General features: G+C 38.9%; 1 protein-coding gene across 1 annotated transcript in view; it reads left to right on the forward strand.

Moving 5' to 3' along the window:
* Nucleotides 1-24,313, forward strand: part of HOMER1 (homer scaffold protein 1) — a 66,225-nt gene that overhangs the window by 19,382 nt on the left and 22,530 nt on the right. The window contains exon 4 of the mRNA XM_074165883.1: nucleotides 1,077-1,219. Within this exon, the coding sequence (XP_074021984.1) occupies nucleotides 1,077-1,219 (143 nt within the window). The remainder of the gene's footprint in view (nucleotides 1-1,076; nucleotides 1,220-24,313) is intronic.

The raw sequence follows: 24,313 nt of genomic DNA on the forward strand, positions 1-24,313 counted from the left end.
TTTTTGGAAGTACTGTAATTCAGCCAGTCCTATGCTGTATAGACACCCCTTCATAACATCTATTGAACTCTATTCATGAAACTCTTCTATCTTAGAGTTAAGTATTACCAGCCGATTATTAAAAGCCTACTTAGACATTTTAAAATCAAGATGAGCTACTTAGCTTGTATGACTTGCTTATCTCCTGCAAAGATCATTACTTGAAAAAAGAGTACAATAGGAAAGAAAATAGTAAAATTAAATCACATCCAGGGACTGAAAAGCATATAATATTCTACCTTAGGATGTGGACTACATGAGTGTACTTTGTTTTTGTCAAAAAGAAGTACTTCTCAGTGACTAGAAATTAGCAAATGGTTGGTTGTTGGCCAAAACGCAAATGTACATGTTGCCGTGACGAAGGGTGATTAAAGCTGCACCAGAGCCTTCTGCTGGGAGGCAGCCATGAAGTTTTCAGATGTCCACATACATAGCAGCAGCAGAAGCTGCCTGGGTGTAGCTGGAGTATTCTCCTTCCCAGATAACACCATGACCAGTAAGAGCGAGGCCAGGCTAACGTGCCTACGGAAGTTCTGCAAGGACTCTGCTGAACCAGGTGTTCTTTGCAGATGGCTCATAGGTGAAGCTGTGAAGGCACCACCAATGACCCTTCCACTGTTCAATTCGGACAACAAACAATATGAAAGCTAGATTTTGAAACAAATATGAGAAGCATTTGTTTCACTGTGTTAGAATATGTAGTAAGAGACAAGTCACCCATTGCCTAATGGTGTGAGGGCTGAATATACCACCAGGTAAGGGTGAGAGGTCTGTAATAAGTGGGAGGCTGGATACTTGCAAATAATTCATAGATCAATTGTGTTTTGTACAAGATAATGTGACTCTTATGGTAATATACTTCCAAATTAAATTCACATGATGAAATAGGACTATGAGAGATGCTGGAAATCTGAGCCTCACATTAATGCTACCTAAAATTTGAGTATCATTGAAGACTTAATGCTAGTGCTTATACACACACAGCCTTCCTGAGCAGGTCAGTTTTTAATTTTAATGTGTTGTTTGTTTTACTTAAGGAATCAGCTGGAGGGGATATTCAGTCTCCTTTAACGCCAGAAAGTATTAACGGGACAGATGACGAGAGAGCGACGCCGGAAGTGACGCAGAACTCAGAACCAAGGGCTGAACCAACCCAGAACGCATTGCCATTTACCCATAGGTACAGATTCCATTCCCACATCCTGATTAAGTGATACTTGTCTCCTTCCTTGTTAAAGGGACCTTCTCCCATATTGTGTGGGGAAAAAAACCAAACTCAACCCCCCCAGAAAAAGTGGACTGGCTTTCAGATTTGCAATACAATCTTTGTTTTAACAAAAAAAAAACCAAAATGTATGAGAAAATCTCTTGGAATAAGATTTGAGGGAGCGTGACTTCATAATCAGCTGAACGCGACCTCTTGAACACTGGTTACTGCAGGTGTCCCTTTAACAGGAAGCATTATTTCAATGTCTGAGGTCTTAGTAAAATTGACTGCTTCATAGAATATTCCAATTAAATTATTTTTGCACACATTCTTTAAATGACTGATAGAACTGGATGTCAGCCTTTCATTGACGAGTTGTTGGAAGAAAAGGGACTCTTACAACACTTCTGGATTATGAAGTTTAAAGCAGCCTTTAATTGAACAGTTCTCTGACAGTTGAAAACATTTTCAACTTTTTTTCAAAATAAGAGAGAAGAATAGTTGCTTCAGACTGAATTATAATTTGTTGCACTAGGAATGCTGTGCTCTGTCATTCTTTAAGAAAGCTAGGACTTTTTATTTAATGGTACAAATAATGAGTCAAGATGGATATCTCTCTCCTATTAGAAATAATTGTAAGTGGGACTCTTTGAATAAAACATATAATGTATTGAGCCCATGGAGAGGAACCGAAACATTTAATAAACCTAGAACAGAGCTAGAAATGCTAGATTTATTTTTATAAACATTGTTTGATTCAGTTTAAATAGAGTTTAAGAGCTCTTGATCAAAGGTTGGAGAATACTGGGATGCCAGATACGACACGCAATTCAGAATGAGCAGAGATAGAACTGATATTGTGCAGGACTTCTTGGTTTTTTTGTAAGAGAATACTACTATTAAACGTATATGGAAAAAATAATATACATTTTCAAATGAGAAAAAAATTATACTTTTGCACTGATTTTTTAACAGAGTGATTGTGTTTATTTTTATACTTCAACTGTCACCAGTGCATCTATTACATGTTTTAGAAGAAATGGTGCTTTGTAAGAGTGCTCTGTGCATGTTGAAGAAGTATTATGAATGTTGCACATCTATCAGTGTTCTGTAATGAGTTCATTTAAACTGTTTGTGTGTTAGAATTATCTTACCAATACTTTTGTGAAATGGAGTTGTGATAAAGTCCGCAAGTAGTATTTGTGTTTTTAAAAAAATAATAGCTGCAAGATCTTCTCTGTTTTTCTGCATATATAAATATGTTTTCTGGTATGCCAGTATACTAACTACGCTGAAGATACTTTTTGAAACTAGCCAGTTGCAATTTTTGATGGTGTAGAGTAGAGGTTACAAAACTTTTACGTGCTTTGCATTTTTCAATCTACTTCATGTCTGCAGTGTGAGTGCCTGGTTTTAGTTTTTTGTCCTGTTAAATACCACTATCTAGAATTGGTCTTCCAACAATAACTCTGCATTTTGAGGGTCACTTCTCATGATGATTCTCAAAAGACCGGAGTTTTGTCTTGCTAATGGTAGCTTCAAGTTTATTACTGAGCTGTTACTGAAGAAAATGCAAATGTTTAAAACCCTTGAAATAAGTTGAGTTTTGGACTAGATAAGTTTTTTATTATAAATAAATAAAGATCATTTATTTATTTAAAATAAATAAAGATACATGAAACGCATGAAAGAGATGGAAAGGATTGTGTTAGTCCTGGTTAAATGGGCGTGGTTTTGTAGAGGCATTTCATAATACTAAATTGGCAACTAGGTAAAGATACCTAGCTGCTTGTGCTGGTTGAAACAGTTGTCTTTCCAAAAAAATAAATTAAATTTAAAACCTTACACTGCCATCATTGGAGACTCCCTGGGCTTTCAGTGTGTCAAGGGTACAGAAACGGATTGTGCTCCTCCTTGTTGTCTGCCTTTCTGCTGATGCTCTGTGTTGGTGGCACTCGGTGCCTGATAGAGAGGAGCTGCTGATTCCCTGTGCACCCTGGTAACTCCTGCTGATCACTCCCTGAGCCCCTTCCTCCTGCACCTTGCGTTTCAGTGAAGGTAAAGTTTAGCCAGCGCTTCTGGGTGAGGAGGATAACGCTGGAAGGGCATTTGAGTGTTGTCTTGTGTGTGGCAATGCTTTTTACATATCTGCCTTTACTCCAGGAGCTGCTGATCAATCACTAGGTGCTTTTCAAAAGAAAAGGCCTTGTGGTCCTCCCGCCAATGAGTTCAGCTACAGGGGACGTGAGAGTCACTGGGGCTGGCTATGCTTCACTGAAATAACAGTAGCTGAGCAAGTTCTTTTCTTCCATAGACAGGAAAGCTATATTCTGCTCTGGTATTGACTGTACATACTTACCCTGTGAAAGAAGTTGTCCTCAGAGTCAGCTGGAGCACAGGGAGGGCACGTGTGGGGCTGCGTGGCAGGAGCCCAGGCAGCCATGGGGCAAGTGTTGGAGCTCTGTGGGCAGGATGAGGTGCCGCAGCACTTCAGGGTGAGGGTGGGAACTGCCTGGCTGCCAAGAGGGTCAGCGCGCTCAGCCGAGTGCGGGTGACTCTGCGGCACAGACAGGGGTAAAGGTGTGAAGGGGGCTGTTGTCAAAACAGTGATATAGGTAAGGGTTTTTCATGTCATTGTATGAACTGGAAGCATATAACAGGAGTTAACAAGGTCAGAAATCAGGTGTGTGGAGGTCATACTTTGGTCTACATCTTACTACTTGTCATTTTTAATATGCATACCTGAAAAATGTTCAATTTCATTTTGTTACAATATGTTCTTGCTGACCAGATGTCCTTTTCTGCAAGTGTTCTTCTCTGCACTTTGTATGTCTTAGTCTAAATAGCCGGGGCCTGTTATTTCAGCAGCGTAAGTTTAGACTACCTTTGTATTTATAGTTATTTTCTGAGCACTTACACCCAAAAGCTGAAAAACAGCATTAATTAAGTCACCAGAGCTTTGTTATTAGAACTCAAATTTCCTATTATTTCAGTAAATAATTGTAAGTTTTGAAATGAACATTCTCCAGTATATGTCTACAATCTAATTCATATCCCACAAGCATAGTAGAAGAGAAGTCTAGTTGCTTCAATTTATCATCATCTGGAAAGTCCTAATGATGTTCACAAGCAGTGTAACTCCAGTCAACTGCTTGAGAGATAAGGGTATTAAACAGTTACAACCCTTAACACAGAAGGTAAACTCTTGCAACTAAACATCTTGCCTTTTGTTTAAACTATGATCGTTAATGTTGAATTATTAAGTAATATGACTTGGCAACTCCCATTTTCTGTAATGTACTATAGCCTGAGCGTTCCTTTAATGCGTAAATGTTGCCAGAACAAATGAAAGTAAAATGTAGCCCAAGCCTGGCATTAGAATTTTTAAAAATCTTGGCTGAGGCACTGATCAGTCCTTTTCTGAACAATAGCTACTCTAGGAAGGCTTCTAACAGAAGCTAGTTAATCAAACCTAATATTTTAAATAATTAAGACTAAAACCTAGAAAATTTCATTCTTAGTAAATCTTAGTTTCCACAGACGTTCTTCCTTGCTTAAAAAAAATTCCACATTCTTTAAATTGTGATTTTTTTAATTTTTTTTTTTTCAAATTAAAACTGTTGATCATAAAATGGGGTTTGGAAGTCACTAAAAAATATTAACCACTTCTGATGTGACTGGCTTTTAAATAAAAGTATATTTTTTAAATAAAATTATACGGTTCCTGATCATCTGGATGAATCCAAAAAAATACTATACTAAGCTTATTCAGCCTTAGAATATAATTCAAATATTAAAACTGAATGGTGTATCTGGCAAACTGTGCAACTGCTGCTTGGGGGTTTTTGGTAACTGTTTGGTGAACGTGCTCTTTCTTTACCCTTGAAGAGGATACATTTGTTTATGACAAGCTTTATTCCATTTTTGGCACCTTATGAAGCTGATAAAAGACACTTTCAGAAACAAAATGTAAGAGGATTCTTCTGGGACAAATCTGGACAGTCTTCAATTTTGTCAACTGTGACTCGAACCTGTTGCCTCATTTTTTTCTTGTAATGTGTAAACTTGGAATTTCTATTACATAATGTTTTGATCAGACAATATATATGTGTGTTTGTTGCTTGTTCGTTAAAATTCCTATTTTTGTATTCAAACAAATTTTTAATAGGGAATTTTGACTCCGTTGCCTTAGTGAAAATGGACTTACTTCAAGTGATGTTTATATCTTAGATACGTTATTGTCTAGAAAGCTTACCATTTAATAATGCTGCATGTAAATCCAATGCTGTAAACAAAGAAAAAACAAAATCTTGCTGCTAGATCATGTTCCTTCACTGAGTTTTCATTAAAAGTTGTATGCAGAAATCTGTTCAGTAGATTTTTCACTTTGTGTATTAAAACTACTCACTTCTACCAGCTTAAATATTTTAGTTATATTACAGTAAAGGTACTTAGTGGGTCATGCTGAACTGTTAAGTTGGCCTCAAGGAAAAATTTTGAGTTAATTTTTGTGGTGTTTTGTAATTTGAAATTATGCTCAAATCCTAGTATTTGGGTGTTCTTTATAGGGTTATGCATGGCTTCCTTACCAAGTAGTACTGGGGTTGTATATTACTTTATTTATTTTTAAATTATTGGTTTTGAATGTTATTTAACCTGATCATAGGATAATTTCTCGTTGTGAGGGAGCTCAGGAGCTCTCTGATCCAACCTCCTGCTCAAAGAAGGTCAGCTAGGAGGTGAGACCAGGCTGCTCTAAACTTTGTCCAGTTAGGTTTTGAAAACCTTCTAGAATGGTGACTGATAAAGCCAGGCTTTTTAAAAAAGTTTCTCTGTAACATAGAAGGCAGTAACTGTCTTCATGTTGCACAGCACTATAATGAACTGTGACATTTTAGGGCACACTGGGGGAACTCCGGTAAATTCAATTACTCTGTTGAGAAGAGATTATTATTTCTGGAGGCACACTCAGAGAAGAGACTCAAAGGTGATCTGCTCCTGCTGTCAGTGTAAGCAAAGAACTAGTTAATATAGCAACTTAGACGTAGGTCTTGGCTTCACCTCAACCAACATTTGTTTGATGTTGTGAAGGTTGTAGCTCTACTGTTATTCTGCCTCTCTTGCTCCACCAGCAAGAGCCTGGTGGTCTCTGGAAGAAGCACACAGGGAGGGATTGCTCTCCCCTCCCTCCCTGACCCAGTTCCTGCTGCTTCCTGCACTTCTGCCTAAGATGCTGGGATCTAGCTCAAGTAGGCTATCCTTCAAAATAAAAGGTCTTGCTAGGAAATTACTAATTTGAAAGGAACAGCTGGCCTTATGCTCGTGTAGCCTTTTTTCCACGTCTCTACCTTTCCTGACAGAAATTTCAGTCAATTTTGGAAAATATTGTGAGGAATCTCTGGAATACATAGTAAACCATTACATAGTTTTAAACCAGTAACCTGCCAAGCACAGCATGAGGCAGCTCATCCTATAACATTTTCATAAGATACCTCTAGTAATGGAAGAAGAGGTGGAGAGGACTTGTATCTGCCATTGGAAGAAGGGCCACAGCGTGGATGTTGCTTAGCTCTTCAAAACGAAGAAACTCTGCAACTGATAGAGCTAATTTTAATGGCTGGGAGAATGGATGAGAGCCAAAACTAAAAATAGCCTAACACTTAAGAGAGTAATTTCACCGTCTCCCTTGTGCACCTAAGCATGTTCTAGTTTGGAGCATGTGAATTACCCACTTCCTGCCATTTATTTAGTGAGAGCTCCAAGGGGTGATTCAGACGATGTGAGCTGGGTGTTTGAAATTAGATGATATAAATACCGTCCTCAGGGACAAGTGAGCGCTCTTGAAACATATCTGTCAAATACGTTTATTAGAAGAGAACTATAATCCTTATGCAATTTATATTTTAAAAACAAACAAAAAAACCCCACAAATCAAAACCAAACCAAAATGGTGCTACTTGTACTATTTAATTTTTTCCCCCTTTAATCACATACATTAAAAAAATGCCCAGTAAAAGTGAAAAAAACACCTTCTTGCTTAAGGCATGAACTTTGATTTGCTAAAATACATCCATTTTGCTCAATTTATCCAAAGTACAGACATTAAAGATTGTTAATACTTCAGCAACTGTGAACATTGGCTCTATGAATTGGGTTATATGATTCTTAACGCTAAATCAGATTCTTTAGGGTGGATGGTTTGGGGTTTTTTGTTATTGCATCCATTAATTCACAGTCATTAATTTTGTTAGGTATTTTCAAGAATACAGTTTTCTGAAATGCATTACTCATTTCAGGAGTCTGCTCTTAGCACACTGACTTATTTTTTGTCATTTTTAGGCATTGGTAGAGGACCTGTTCTCTTTATTCTGAATTTTTCTAGTAATTTACTTTTGTAATCAACTTTTTCTATGGTGCATTTCGATACCAGTGTGTATACTTGTTTAAGTTTGTGAGCAGTGTCTGTGAGTTTGTTTTATGGTATGATTTGTAGATACAATATTTAGAATGTCTGCTGGTTTGTGAGTTGTAAGCTCAACCATGCAATCATCTTTTCAAGAAGAATTAAAGTTAGAGAAGATCTTACGTAGACATGTGATACATCATGCTTTCTTTAGTCCTACCAGTCAGTGTTATTGACACTGTTCAGTGTCATCATAGGAAACCTTTTAACCAGTAAGTAGGGATAAGCTGCAAACAGAACTTTTCCCAGACACTATGAAGCAGTCCAAGGCGTTGTCTTTAATACACCAGAGGCATCTCTGAGTAATTTTTGCTGAAGTTAAGTCAACATTTCCAGCTATAACCAGTGTCTTTTCGAACATTTTTCTCCAAACTGAGAAGTGTCATTAGTATCAAAGAGAACAGACGCCAAAGAAATGCTGCAGGTCTCAATGCACCGTTCTCCAGAAAAAAACACAATGAAAGCTTTTGAGAGGAAATAGCCACTTTGTAGAATTGCTTTTTATTTTAAAATCATCTGCGGAAAGACTTAATACTTTGAAACTGCGAATGTCATGCCTTGTTCAGATGGAAGCCTCAGTGCATACTTACCATCTTTCATCCACCCATTGGAAAAACAGAAACAGAAAGCCAGTAACACCTGAAGTCAGTGGGGATGGAAAAAAACCCCACACAACTATTGATCCCCTGAGTCCCAAATCAATTTTCTAACAGTCATGACCCTTCAAAAGAGAAGTCTCATGTGAAAAATGAAGGCAGAGGGGATGTTTTGCAGGACAAACATATTATTGCAGGACAAACAGTGCCTGATTACTCAAACTTCACTGTTTCCTCCTTGTTGGTTAGGAAAGTTGATGTGCGAATGTATTTCAAGACTAAGATAGTGTGAACCACTCATGCCCATACCTTCAGTCTGGGATTAATTTTTGATGAGGAGGTGGGGAGCTTTCTTCAAAGCCTGGAATTTTGGCTCTTTGTAACAAGACTTTCCTATGGCAGTCTGTTCTGCAGGTAAGAGTGTCACACAGTTTGCACCCATCTGCACACGCATTGCCTTGCCTCTCCAAAGAGACCACTTCAAATTATGCCCCAACAGCCACTCAGAAGGTAGGGGCTCCTTGTAGCTGGTGTGTAGCTGCTTCATTTCAAGTGCAAGACTTAGTCCACTTATCTGTACCAATACAAAATACAATGCTTACGCAACCATCTATATGGGTAGACAAATGCTAAAGAAACTTTTCCAGGCTTGTTCATTTACTGTTTTCTGTCTCTCGGTGGACTCTAGTTATAATCTGGTTCCATGAAAGAGTAGTTCTAGACTTGGGTTTCAGGGTACATATTCTCATCTACACAGAAATTTTTGAAAAGGTTACACAGTTTTAGATAAAGGAAATTAAAGAGAATTGAAGATTTGTGGCCTTCAGATTACTTTTGAGTATGCTGCAGAACAGTCTGCGTCACTATCTTACTTCGATTGTTGTGTATTTTAATCAACTCAAGGTTCACTTATTGTCAATTTTGGATTATTTTGTAAAATCAATATACAGAACATGGATGAACTCGTGCTGTTTACAGTCATTGTAGTCGTGGTAGAATGCCTCTGTCATATTCCTTAGAAGTAAAGGAAATCAGAGTGTTGCTGAACAGTTTTGAGTTCAAAGTCCGCAAGCTAAAAAACAGCTTTAAAAAAACTCAGAAAGCAAGAGAAAACTTTGCTTTTTGTCAGTTTTGATATATTAAACTATGTTATAGCTCACAGCAGCAATATATTCTCAAACTACAGCCTTTCTCTTGTAAACCTGCCCCCCAAAACCATACTTTCTTGAATATGTGTTGTGTTCTTAATGAAGAAACATCTCCAGTTGTTCAACTGCTTGAGTACTTGAATACCTTCACCTAAATATTTTACAACGAGGGTGATGAAGTAGTAGAACATGTTGCTCAGAGAAGTTGTGGATGCCCCATCATTGGAGGTGTTCAAGGTCAGGGTGGATGGGGCTTTTAAGCAGCCTCTTGTACAGCAAACAATGTCTCTGCCCATGGCAGAGGTGATCTTTAAAGGTTCCTTCCAGCCCAAGCCACTCTATGATTCTGTGCCAGGAATTAGTTTCCTGCTTTACTGAGAAGACAGCAGCTAAAATTAAGTCAACCGAACCAAAAAAAACCCTCACACAACCCAATTGCAGCAAAAAAAAAAAAAAAGAAGCCCAAGCCTTTCAGCTAGTGGTCTTTTCACACGAAGTCTGTGTTCCCAAGTCACTTGGCCTCTCTGCCCTGCACCAGGTATAGTGTCTGTTTTGGCTACTCATCTGGTCTTCCAAAAGATCTCTGTGTTGCTGTACCTCATCTGTCTACTTTATTCCAAGAAAAAGGTTATAAGTTTTTTAGGCAGCTGGGCCAAACCCAGTAGAATACTTGAGGGAAGTATTTTTAAAATGGAGAAAAGTTAAAAAAAGAAAAAAGCGTGTAACTGAGTACATTTTAGTGAGGGTGAAGCTCCATTGAATGCATTTGACTGATACCAGTTTAGTCCTCTTACTGATATCAGCAAGTTACTCTGCCTTCTGGTTCATCTCAGGTTTAGATGTGGATCATGGGAGACATGGAATTCCCCTGTGAGATATTCACATATAGATAGATAGATAGATAGATACCCACTTCTGAAATCTTATATATGCTGTTATGGTGGTTATGGTTTCACTGCTGTCTAGAAGGCTGGATGATACACATACAACTATGATGACAACGTTAATGACTGAATAACTACTATTCTTGAAACAGTGTAGAACTCATTTTTGTCCAAGTTCCAAGCAGAATATAAATAAACTTACCTTCATCCTTTAACAACTCACATTGGAGATGAAATGATCAGTTTACTTTATTGATTTTTATATTCCTTTTAGTCTTTTTTTTGTATCATCACCTTCTTAATTACCCCCTCTTTTGGAGGAGAGGTGCACTCTGGAAACAGAATTCAGTCTGGCGAGCACGATCTTCTGCAGATGTTTAAGCTTAAGAGCCCGTCATTCATTTTATTCCTCCTGTCATTTATAACAATACTATTAGATATGGGGTTTGGGAATTTACATTACACCTGACCCGAGTTACAAAGTGCCAAGCATCTTAAGTCTTGATGAATTATTAATTGTGGATTCACCTAAAATGCACTACATGGATCCTTGGATCCATGAGTTTTGCCATTTATAAAGTGCTTAGATGGTGTTAATGAAGCCCATATGGGCTTTAGAAATTAACTAATTTTTAATCAGTTAGATAACTTTCTCCTAGGGGTTTGGTCATGAAAGTCAGAGCCAATGATAGCTGGCAACAAATTTTTAAGTTACGGATTCTTTTCCTGTTGAAGATAAGAGGTAGATGTGCTGCTGTGCCAAATTCTACTTGGGTTAAAAGGAAGCAGAGATGGAGCATGAGTTTAGGAGGTGGCTGCAGCTCCTATTCCTTTGCTGCCTCTCTGGTGCCATAGTTAAAGCTTCAGAATTAGCAACTATAACTAGCAACTGTACCTTGTGCAGCTGGTATGGGCTTCTTCAGCAGTCACACGGAAAGGAGGACTGGGTAGAGCTGTGTGAACGCTTCTGTCTCCTGGAATATTCAATCCCAGGCACACGTGTTTTAGGAACTAACTGGGCTGTGTCTGTTGGCTTCTCGCAGTTCAGAGCCAACATATGGCTGCCTGCATGGTGCAAAGAAGTCATGGTAAACTTGATGAAGCCACTTGCTGGTATATATATTTATTGGTAGGATTCAGCCAAATGGATTACCTCTGCCCACTTCTTGAAAGAATGCATACTTAGAAGCTGAAGTTTGACAAAGCAGAGAAAAGCAGTTTAGAAAATTCTCTATATTAAAAATACATAGCATGAGTACTAACAGTGTATTTTTTAAAAAGATTGTTTCATATTTAAAAAAATCCCTAATACAAAAGTAGCTGTCATCAAAGTTTTTTTTTTCTAGAATTTATCTGGAATAGAGCTGACTGAAATTCATAAGCTGTGTATGCTTTGAGGGATCATTTTGCATCCCTGCAGGAGATGCAAGACCAAGGACCAGGAGCTCTTAATTTTCACGTGAAGTAAAAGGCTTAGTTTCAAGTTTAATCCAAAATATCCATGTTGTTTTACTACTATTATATGCTTTGGAGTGTGTCATTTTTTGTCAGATGAATTAAGATTGTTAAAGATTTCTCCCTTATTTAGAGGTAGGCATTGCAAGTAAACCTAGTTAAGGTAGTAATTCCTTTAGAGAATACTGTGGCTGGGGTCCTCTGAGGGAGATCCACCAAACTCTGCCACATTCATGTGACACTGAGGTCAAAAAATTGTGCCTGGGGCCTTCCGTAGTTCCTGATCCTTTTCTTCCTAGATAGGCATCTAGGACCAGTCAGATGAAGTGCCATCTCACGGTACTTAACCTCTCTTAGCTTTTGAACATCTAGGCCTGGGGAAGGTGAGTTTCATCCACTAAGCTCTCTTTACCAGGTCCGTCCTTAAAGTCCTTTACCTCCTGTGCCACAATGTTATGATCCAGAGTTGTGCTTCCTGTTTTCTATGGAGACAATACAGTGTCATTTTCCCTGGCAATGCTGTCACCCTGCCGCGACTCCCTGGTGGGCTGTTCGTTCCCTCTCCCTGCTCTCCCTACTCTCCCTACTCCCTCTCCCTACTCCCTCTCCCTACAGATCTCCTGTCCAGATAGCGTAAGCCCCTGGAAGACTAGAGTAAAAGCTCGTTGATCAAGTAAAAAGCCAAAATTGGTTTATTGTAAGCCATTTCAGAATGTGTCTGAATGCACAAAGAGAATTCAGGCTCCACTTGAACAGATTGTGTCACGTTGATTGTTTTCCATCATGCTGTAGTGGGCAGACCCCTTGCAGTGGAACTTCGATAGCATTGATCTGCTTCCTGCAGACACTGGTAGAGGTTAGGGGCAGGCACACATAAACACAGAAGTGGAATATTTTGTCTATCACAAAAATGAAGTACTTAATATGTTCTCTTCTTGAGGTAAGAGTTAGCTTGAAGAATAAAATGGGGAATACAATGGAGATCAGCATTTCCTGTGGTTTTCCATCAGCTTTATGCTTTAGGGACACTTTCTGTACCTAAAGAGTCACATCTTTTGAGTTCCTTTAATATCACTGTAGTTGCCAGTGTCATTTTGTAGTACAGGCAGGAAGTTGTTTCTGTTGATCAGTGTTTTGATCATATAAGAGGGGGCTCTGCTAAGATGTATTTAAGTTGCTGAATAGCACTTTGGTGAGATATGGACAACTGGCAATTCATAAGTATCATCAAAGTATTTCACAGTGACACCAAACAGCCATCGAGTTTTGTCTGTAATGAATTGGGTTGGCACAAACCAGCAACGAAGTAGAATGTAAGAGGTTTTTTTTTAATCAGCTCTTAAGCCATTTGGCAAATGAAGGAAGCTGGGGCTGGGTGAAAGTGCTGAAGTAAAATGTCCGGGATGTCTAGGACTCTGTTTTCTCAAGTACACAATAATAAAATGTTACGTGTGGTCCATTTGTTGAGCTCCAGTTGTAGGTCTGTTGCCTTTGCAGTTTTTACTTTGTGGCACTGTGGTGTAATGATGTTGTGTCTTCCTGTCATGAAATGCAAAGGGTTTAGTTTCGAAATTAAAGCTAGAATAGTGAAAACCATTCTTCTGGGAGATTGCAACCATGTAGGAAATTAAGAAGTAATTTTATTTAAACAACATGGCTCAGACAAAAAAAAACAAGCAAACCAAACCAAAATCCTAAAACTGAATTGACTGAATTGCAGTAAGTTATCCAACTCTGTAGTTGGATAATAAAATAGAAAAATAAAAGATTTTTTTCCCCTCACTATAGTGAAAATAGGCATAAAAATAAGATAAGTTTTTGTTGTCTGAAGCCAAATGCTTTTTCAGGTAGGCAATACATTCTGATTAAGATGCCCTGAATTTTAAGAGGATAGCTAAAATAGTTTCCTACATCCCTGACATGTGATCTAACTGATCACGTGTATGACTGCGACTCACCTGTTCACTTTATTTAGGAAATACTCTGAAATTTAAAACTAACTTAATTACATGACAACACTGATTGTGTAGCACCTTCTTTCTATGCTCTCCAGAGATTTTAGCATTCTTGTTTAATTCTGCTTCAGCACTTCAGGAAGCATTTGTGCTGGGCTTCAGTTCAGCACAGCGGGAGGCTCAGGAAGGCTGTCTTTGAAACATCTTCACATCATGCTGTTTGCCCTACCTTTTTCCTAGTCTAGATGCCTTATCAGGGAAAGTGAAATAGAGCTCACAATATTAGAAAAAAACATGCTGAAGCAGTGCTCTGTCACATTGGCATAGCCTTGCAAAAGGGTGGGAGCTCAGCATCTCTTCTGCTGTTTGTGGATTTCCAACTAGCAGCTCATGTGCAACTTCATATTCTTGGCATCCCTGTTGGTTTGTGGCAAGTTAAGTAAGGTGGAGCTTCTTTAAAACTGTTGTGTCAACGAAGTGTTGAATTGGGAAGAAAAGATCTGTAAATTATTGTAATTTTGTCTTCTGGCTGAGTTTTGAGCCAAATCTTCTGACCTGTGCGTTATTCTGAAGAGAAACTGGAGGAAACCTAAGATCACTTAGTCTAGACTGAGTAAATAAGAAGTAGCAACCACCAGAGAGTTAAGCAAGGTGCCATGTTGGGTTTTTTCTTAAAAACTGGGATTTTTTACAATAGGGGAGAGAGAGAAACTTATATAGGGACTGCCTCTTCTCAGTGTTAATGTGTAGTTCATAGAAAAATTCCCAGTATCAGAGACTTCCCATGTATTAAAAGTAATCTTTTTTTTCATCCGCTTAATCTCTTTTTAGTAAATTTGACTCTAGGTTCAATGTAGTGCAAGAAATTCAGTCTTTTCTTGGATTCAGATTTGATTTAAACAAGGCAAATTTAATATTTCCGTTCTCTTAAAAAGCTGGGATGGAAAAAAACATGAGTTGCAGTATCCACTTACAAGTGTTGCAACTCACTTAAAAGTTGTTTTGTTCAAACCAGTACAGTTATTAAATGTTTTACTGGGATCATATAGTTCATGTGACCTACCCTACTGCTTGCTCTTCAAAGTACTTCTGACAGCTCCAGAGATGGCTCAGTTTGGCCTTTATATGTAGTCTACTTACTCTTAAGTAATTCTATGGCTATCACAGGAGATAAATGAAACTTAATTAAATTTACCATGCTCTCACATAGCTTATGTTCCCTTAATGAAATAAAATTACTTGCCGTCAGCATGTAAACTAACAGTTCATCTTTTGCACTAACTGTGCCACTGATGCACGTTGTTGTATTTACTGGGATAAGCAAACTGGCAGTTGTAATGCAAAAATGAATTGCACCAGTAGTTATTATTTGATATTGTAAGGTAACCTAATGCACTAGCTGGGTGGAGGCCAAATGGTTCATAATTCATAATAATGGTTCACCTTTATGCAACTGCCTAATCACATACAAGTATTTCTGTAGGTCATCCTATAGAATGTCTTCCTGTTGCTGGCAGTGGAGTAGCGAGGCCCTGCAGCTGTAATGATTCTTCTGCTGAGTTCGGTGTTTGCTGTGAAAGTAAGACAGGAACCAGCATTAAGGGGTCTTAGAGGCTGAGCTGTCTTGTGGTGTCACTAGCAGAAGGTTCAACTAAGATATAAAATCGGCACTCACAAATCTTGCACATTCAGCCTCTCGTAGCAGCTTCTGCCTTCAGCAGAGGCACAGCTCGCTCCACTTAAAGCTATGGCAGTACCTGGAAATGCAGTGCTGAGCACCTCCACCCCTTTCACGTGGTGTATGTCAGATTTACAGGGTTGGGTGAGGTCCCTTCACCCACCTCGCTGCTCTATGTGTGGCTGCAGTTGCTCAGGGCGTAGCTCTTACTGTCTTCTCTTTGTTGTTGCAAAGTTGAGCATCTCTGCTGAGCTCCATAGAATCCACCTGTAGCTGTAACAGCCTCATGGGCCACATCTATATGGCTAAATAAAATGGGCTTTGGCACTGAGGGCTGTGGGCTGAACCATTTCCATGTGCTACAACAATGGGGCTGGATCTCTTCTGCACCCGTGCGGTGTCCCTGCGGCTGTCAGACACAGTTACTGTTTTGTATGGGGTCCTTTTCCAGTTCCACACACCTGCAATGGTTTGAGGGCTGCATTGCCACTCACCAAAGTGGTATTTTCCTTGCACAAGAGCACAGGCGTGCATTGCATGCCCAGAAGGGTTTCAGTCTGGGGTGGGAAGGTTGCAGATCACAAGATAAAGCCATGGAAGATTGTAGAGGTGGAAGGGCGCTAAGCCTGGCAACGTGCAGACTGTGCTTGGGGTCTTATCTGGCCAGTTGACATGGACCAGGGCCATTTGTGGAGGGTGCAAACTCCCCAGTCCATATGGCCTTCAGAAGCTGGGGGCTTTTTGGCCCTGTTTTGCTTGGTGGTGGTCACTGGGAAAGGAGTTGTTCATTGTCCTTACTACCACAGCGTTTTTGTAGTGAAGCTGGGGAAGGTTCTCACACTCACGGAGGTGTAATAGAGAGCACAGTTCAGTGAAGCTCTTAAAATCAGAACAGCACTCAATAAATGACGCCTGAGCTGAGAGAGGTGCAGGGCAGTCAAATACTCCCTTCTGTTACATTGCTGACAGAGCGCGGATTGGTTCAATGCACACAGAAATTGTTGTTACAGGTCGGATTTTTGAAAGAAACATAGGGTTTTGGCTAGCCAAGGGCCTCAGCAAAATTAGTCTATACTAATTCAGAGTGTGAATTTACAGTTAAACTGCTTTAAATTCTTGTATGTACAAATGAGTTCCAGAATGAAAGTGGTCGTAATTCAGATCACTTTAGTGTCAGGGCCACAGTGTCCTGGTATCTGACTTGCCAATAACCACATCATCTAATTGCTTTCATAAAGTGATTAAGTACCATAGGAGCCCAAGTCAATCTGACTTGCTTTGCAGCCAAACACCTAGTCATTTTAGAAAATGAGACGTAAGTTCCAAAATAACTTAGGTTGTTTTTGAAAATGTAGTTTTGTTGGGATATCTGAAGTATTCAGCGCCATAGCAACAGCAAGGAATTATGCCTAGTGTTTAATGCACTAAAAAAACCTACCTTACTGGGTATCGGTTGTGAAAAATATGAGATACATTACAGGCACAGGAATAAACTGCTTCCAATGATACCAAAAAGCAATTTCAGTGAAGGAACAAGGGCAAATATTTTTTTTACTTTTCAGAGTGATAAAATTTTAGGTCTGCAAGGTCTCACAGGCATGAGAATAAAATACTTGCAGTGATACTGATAAGCTATTTCAGTAAGGGATCAAGGGCAAATCTTTTTTAATTTTTCAGAGTCTGTGATAAATGTTAGGTCCATGATGTTTTAATGTTTAGTGCAAAAAAAAGCTAGAAGTTAATTATCTATGCTTGCTCTTGCAAAGGGCTACAAGTTATGACAGTCGCACTGATTTTGGTTTATGCTTTATGGCCTTCATGAAGAGATAACCTAGTCTGTCTTTACTATATAAAATTAAATGACTAAGACAAAAATGACATCTTTTTAAGAGAATAAAATTAAAATAAAAGTTGAGCCTCTTCAGAGAAATCAGGGTTTTTCTTAGTACTACTGTGATAATTCAGGTTAAATATAAGTCTTTTGCATTGTGATACAGTGTACAAAAGACATGCATAAAACTATCTGAACAGTGTAAGTTTAATGAGAAACAGAGTTTAAATGTCACCTGTGCAAACACATCCAGAGAACACTAGCAGACAATACAAGAAGCTTGGAAACTTCATTGTTTCTTGTGGAGAAGAGAGAGTCTTCTCTTTGTCCCCCACTTTAACTTGGGTCTAACTTGAATCTAAGTCCCTGATTGATAAGGATCATAGCTGAAGTATTAATTTTGGGTTAGTTCTGCACCCCAGAGAGTGCCTTTCAGGAGCTCTTCTGTTGCTATTGATTCTTTGTGTTTCAATAAGCACCATACTTATTTTTTCTTCTGGCCTTGTTGTCTTCTGCGGGAATACTGTGCTGGGTCACCATAGAGAATATTTCTGGGAAATTTTTCTTCCTTAAAAAGAGTTTAATATCCACTCCATTCCTCAGTGATAAGCTTCCAAATTGAAAGGCAGTCTGTGTTGTGGTGGTTTCTATGGGCCCTGCAAGGAATGAAGGCTGTGTTACAACATACAGAACATGGGTTTAGGTAGTGGATCTAAATAGGCTATAGTAACCAATGTGCATTGTATAGTGGCCTGCTATGTAGGGGAAAGAGTCTGTACCATTATTCAGCCTCTTTGGTCATCTTCATCCCTCAAGTTTGCAAAGATATTGACCCTTCCCCAGTGAGCTGATAAAGCATAGCACAAGGGACGCCTAAGAACAAGACTGCCTATAGCAGAACTGGAAAGGCAACTCTTCTTCTGTCTGAGGGCTGCATGGGTACTTTGAAGGACTCAGAATCCAAGAGCAAGGTCAAACTGAAAGGCTAAATGAAAGTGAAAGATCGTATGTGAAACACCTTGAAAGAGAAATCTACAATAGCTCCATAAACATCCCTCTGCCCAAATTTGCAGAAAAAGTGTCTGCATTTCTATCTTCTACACTGACACAGAAATTGGGAGTTCAAGTGTATTGTAGCTCTGAGTTCAGCAAAGGGGTGTGCATAATAAAACAAAGCGATACACCCTGGAGTGGGATAAACCTTCAACATCTGTAGGGAATGATAGACTCTCAGAAAACTCACGCTGTCATCTGCTGATCTCAGCCATTCGGCTGCCTTTCTCGCTTACCAGTAGGTGTGTGTGGCTTTGCTATTGGTTACCTCACTTAAGGTAGGGTGTGCTTCAAGGGCCTCCTTCATCTTTTTCGCTATGATTGAGTTTGTCGTTTAACCAATCTAAAGAGCTGATTCATAATTATATTTCCCTGGTTTTGTGCTGATGTAACTCCATTGAGATCATGTAGATATTTCTTATCCCAAAGGGAAGAACAGATCTTTCATGCTCTGTTAATGTTCCTACTTCTCTCCCCAGGGGAGCTATCCTCCTTTGCTAAAAATTCTTTTGAATACTCTAATTAAGGATAAGGATCTCTTTGAATATTAATTAGTTTTTCATTGGCCTCACTCAAAATATTTAACTCAAAGTAATTTCCTGGTAATTATCTCTTGATTATAACTTTGAGAGGATTTACCCTTTTTTAATAAATTCCAGTTTGTCAAATAAGACTTCCTTTTGTATGTGTCCAGTTAATCACAACTACAGATAAGACAATAAGCAGTCGCTGTAAAGAAGCAATTTTGTTTTGTTTCTTCAGTTTTCTTCTTACAAAAGCTGTCATTCTTACCATAGCTTTCCCTCCCCAAAGCTGGCCTTTAATTATTTAACTATACTGTAGATGACTGTGTCGCTCACGCACCTAAGTTCAGAGTCTTTTGAATGACTGACTCTACTGGGCCTGTACAAGCAGAGAGCTTTGTACGAAGATTAAAATGGCAGAGCAGCTCAAAACTTCTCTTTCTTGCCTCTTCCTGGAATGGTAGGAGGTAGGACCTGATCTGCTCCACTGCTCTTTCTTCAGCTTCCCCCTCGTTCTACGACCCTAATTTTGTTTAATTAAATAAATGACAAAACCCCTTTCTGTTTCCAGTTGTGTTTTGAATGTTAAAGAGAGAGGGAGAAATTTCCATATCAGTAACGAGGAAATATGGTACTTTGGATTAGCAGCAGGACAAACTCTAAAACCATCACGTTTAAATCCTTTCTATCCTCAAGTAATTTACACATTTAATAGACGGCCACAGGAGGTGCCTTTTGAAATCTCTGACAGGGGGTGAAATTCCCAAAATGCCTGTTTAAAATTTCTTCTAAATCAGGACACGAAGTGAGGAGCTTAACTCCCATTCTCAGTATGAATGAGAGGAGGATTCTCTTGAGCTTTTAGGAATTCCTTGAGGGATGCTGCACTCGTCCTTTGTGCCAGCAGAGTCAACATCTCCATCTAATAGGACAGTCGCATCATTCCAGTGTAGGCAATAGCAAGCGTAGCTGGTTGCAGCGATCTCACGCTTCCCAGCCTGGGACCTCAGCATTATCTGAAGCTTATTTCATATGGAGGATTTCGTAAGGACCTTGTGCAGAATTTCTTTCCAAATGCACCAAGGATTTTTGGGTAAACCCAAACACTTGTCTTACACTTCCAAAGAGAAAAAACCACACTACTTGCGTTCACTAGAGCCCTCAGATACTACTGTAGCAGAAACAAATCATTCACAATCCCCCTTTGCTTCCTTAAGCATGAGGAGCTGCTCCGTAAGGCTTACCAGCAAGGCTGTCAGAAAGGATCACCCCTTGCTGCCAGCACATCTAATGCGTTGTTACCAGCTGGTTGACATACTTCTCCCTCTGATCAGTAAGGCTCACTCCACCAGGCTCTTGGGCTGCTGCCAGCACATGCCACTATTTATAATCTGGGCAGCAGCTACAGGGAATCTGCTCTGTTCATATTTGTCAAGTCTTATGGATTTAGTTACTATACCAGATGCCAAAATTTGTAGTGAGAGTACTCCGTTCTCTACTCAGCTGAATTCCTCCTCATTTCTACTCTCCCAGGGTAGCACTGCTCACCGTACACCTGCAGTGCAGATCACAGTGACACCCGAATAAAAGAATTTATGTGCTCTTGAGTAACTGTAGTTCTTTGAAACCATGACTACGCTATAGTAAGAAATCCAATTTTTAATTAATTCATTTTATGCAATGAATCCAATATTAAAATAAAAAATAAAATAAAAATCCAATGTTAATAAAGCAGAATTCTGCACACATTTTATTTCTATAAACCTGAAATGAAGCTTAAAGCATGTTTTATAGTGTTGGTACTGCGTACAACTCAGCAAACAATGAATAAGCAGTAGTGATTCAAGAAGCAGAAAACATCTCTTGATTTGAACTGCCTTTATTTCAGTGTTTCATGAAGGCATCTCTCAAAATAACTTCATTCTGAATGCAACTCATTAATGTGTGCTGTCCCACCCCCTGCCTTTGTAAGCCTTCTCCAACTGGCTAAATGTGGTGACTGGAGCTTTTCGGATTAATTTTCCTTAAGTGACCTACTTTGCAGAGAAAGATAATCATGCATTTATAGCCTCTGGCACTCTATTCAGGTCACAGATGGACAGATAGCAAAGCTATTCCTCAGTGACTTACCGGGGTTGTAACTAATCCCTAGTGAGAAGGGAGATTGGCCTGATGTTAATTGGTCAGAATGCCTAAAAGTATGGAAGATCATTGACTCCAACTTTAATTTGCAGGGGGTACTACAGTTAGGCTGTATGATACCAGCTCTAGGGGACTGGAGATTTGGGAGAGTTTTCACCTTTTGTTCGCTAAGAAGTGCTTACAGTCTCATGAAGAGTTATTATTGTAAAGATAATTTTGTGTGCAATCAGACCTAAACCTCTGTTATGAAAGCATTTTTTCTATAGTATGATCAGTTGAGCCAATAAAACAGAGATTTTGCTATTATCCTTTAGAGGCCTGTTTCCCCTCTTGTATTTGGCACTAATGTAGTGGTGTATGCAAACCAGCATCTTCTCTTACTTTCAGATGTTCGGAAGTTTCACAAGGTAAACAACCAGGCTTTATTCTCTGTTAGAATATTTTCAAAAACTTAGTGGAGAAACAGGCAACAAGCAGGAGTGTTAAGGATGTCTCTTTTTTTGAAGGACCATCTTGAAATGTTGAGCATGCCAAGCAGTCAGTGATGTTAATCCTGACAGGTCTGAAGAAATAACTATGAAAATTGTGACACCACCAGCGAGGGGATGGATGGCTTTCAGAACAAAATAAAACATGTATGCAGGTCTAATTCTTTCACCACAGGACTGCAAACGTGTTCCCCAATGTATATGTATGGCTTTGCTCTTTGCACCACAGTGCAAAACCGAAAGGTGTTCTGGTAGAAGCTGCACTGCAGTTTGGATCACTTTGATCACTAAGTAAATTTTCGTATTTCATGTGCTTCCTACAGCAAATAATCTCAGAACACATGGGGAATGATTTGGGTTTGTTTTAGATATTTATAACTGCTAAGACAACCTGACAGAGCTGTGTGTGTGCTTCCTATGACAGAATCCAGTACGTTGAGGGCAAAATCAATTCCTTTTAGCAAAAAGCCTTTCAAACAGAAATTAAGTAAAGGTTTTAGAGGGAAAAAGTATGTGCTGCTCTTCTGTACCTATCCTGAGGGACTGTAGTGCAGCTGTTCCGCCATCAAAATTCTGGCCATGGGCTCTAGCAGTTGCTGGGAGCCCTTTGAATATCCCAGTGTGTTCTTCAGCTTCTGGATTTATGTGTTCCCTCTCCCGGGTGTTAGCCCCAGCATATTCTCCTCTGAGGGAGAATTCTCATTGTGTCTGAACCATATGTTTCTCAGCGTTTCCTCTGGAAGTGCTGATAAATTTGAACGAGTCTAGCTCTACAGATACAGGCATCAATGCAGATACGCCTAGTCTAGCTTAAGAACAGCCTGCTGTAGGTGTGCTTTTATCTAATCCTAAAGTAATTAGTTTAAATCCAAATAAATCCAGTTTTAACCAAAATAATCCATAAAGCATAATTTTAATTATCTTTTAGGGCCTTAGCTTCGGGTTTTTTTGGGTTTGTCGAGAAAGTATTTGAGAAAAGTAAGTGAGCCGTGCCAGGACTGGTTATGAGCTATTTTAATCAACTACAATTTTATGAAACAGAAAATTCACATCTTTGGTTCTGTGTTTCCTGGTATGATATCCACCATGTGGTTGTGTTTGTGTCAGAGAATGTGGAGTTTTGTAAGAAGAAGCAGGATAAGTAAATAGTTGCCATAGTACAATCTATAGAAGATAAAGTATAATTTATTTGTGGAAAAAAACAGTATATGCTACAAACAAATAACATCTGCATTTCAGTAGACATGTTCATGCCCACTATGTAGATCTCTTGGGGATAAAGAATATGACTGAGAAATAATAGTGGTGCATTCCTATTGAAAACAACCAATTTAAAGGTAACCAGTTCCAAAGAAACCTTCTAGTTTTTGAGCCATGTTTGCCATAACAGTAATAGAAATACATGCTTCGTATTTAGTGCTGACAGTCCAGTATACAAGCAATAACTTAAGAGCTCCTGACTGTTTTCTTGGCAGAGTAGTAAGGGCACTGGGCAAAGGTGACGGTGAAATACGCCACCAATCCCCCTCACATTATTACTCACTGAGAGTCTGTCTTCTGGGATCTTCATGGCTTAGAAGTTTACCTGGTATCATTGTGGATATATGCATTATTACACTGGAAAAAAAATCCTTTCCTTCCCTGTTTGTGTATTAAATTAGGAAATTAAGTGACCAAACAATTCTCATCCCGCAACTGTCCCAGATACAAAGCTTTTAATCTGCAGTGTTACAGCAATATAGAATCTTGTGTGAGTATTTCTCCTGTGGGGAAAGATGAATAGTAAGGCACATTTTGTAAACATGGATAGGTCTCACACGCACACAGTTTGCTACTAGTCCTGCCGTAGCAGGACTACTGAATGGAACTATTCACCTGCATGGGATGGCTGGAATGCATATTTGTTTGCCGGATGAGCACATCAAGCAGTTATGAATATGACATGTTTTTTACCAAATTTGTTGATCTGCTATGCTACTATAAGTGAAAAGTAAATCTGATTAGAGAAACAGAAGACTAGATGTTGTTATAGAAATTTGTTCTCGTCTTCTTTAATATGTGAGTCAGTGTTCCCTGATGAAGTAGGATTATCGTTATTTTAGTTGAGTCATTTAAGATTTAAAATTTCCAGTGGTGAACTTCAAGTTAGTTGAATAGATCATGAAATGCTAGAGCCATTTGAAAGAACCTGTATTCCTCTTCTGAAGGAACTTGTATTCCTGTTCAAGAGGATGAAGCAGTGTATTTGGAAGGAAATGCTGGAGAGCGGAAGAATTAGACTTCATGTTTTAGTGAAACAGTAGATGTGATCTGAATTGGTAATGAATGTTTCTTGGTGGCTGGTTGATTTTGAACACCTTAGGAGCATTTATAAGGGTCATAATGGTTTTAAAATATGCTTTGGTGGAATAGGCTGTTCACATGCTTGAAGTGGAAAAAAGAAACTCGGTGGACAAAGTGGTGGTAGAATGTTTCATTGTTCATATGCACAAAGTTCAAATAAACCTATAAACTTGCATGCAAAATATTAATAATGTATAATGAAATTAAGCACATAAAATGTATTTATTATAATAAATAATTAGATTATAATAATTCCTCATAATTCATCATAAACCTATATACAAAATCATTTTGGCCAGAGTTACAGGACTTTGGGATTCAATGGTGCCTTTAATAGTAAGCTAATTAGACAAACTGAATTATTTTCTATATGTATTTTCCATGTAGATGTGCACCTCACATGCTGTTGGCATTATACAAGTAAACATTAATGAGCTGTTTGCATACTAACACATTCACCTGATGTGGCTGATTTGTTTTTCCCTTGCATACTGAGTGCAAAGGCAG

The sequence above is a fragment of the Numenius arquata genome, chromosome Z, assembly GCF_964106895.1.
Source record: "Numenius arquata chromosome Z, bNumArq3.hap1.1, whole genome shotgun sequence".
Classification (NCBI taxonomy): Eukaryota; Metazoa; Chordata; class Aves; order Charadriiformes; family Scolopacidae; genus Numenius; species Numenius arquata.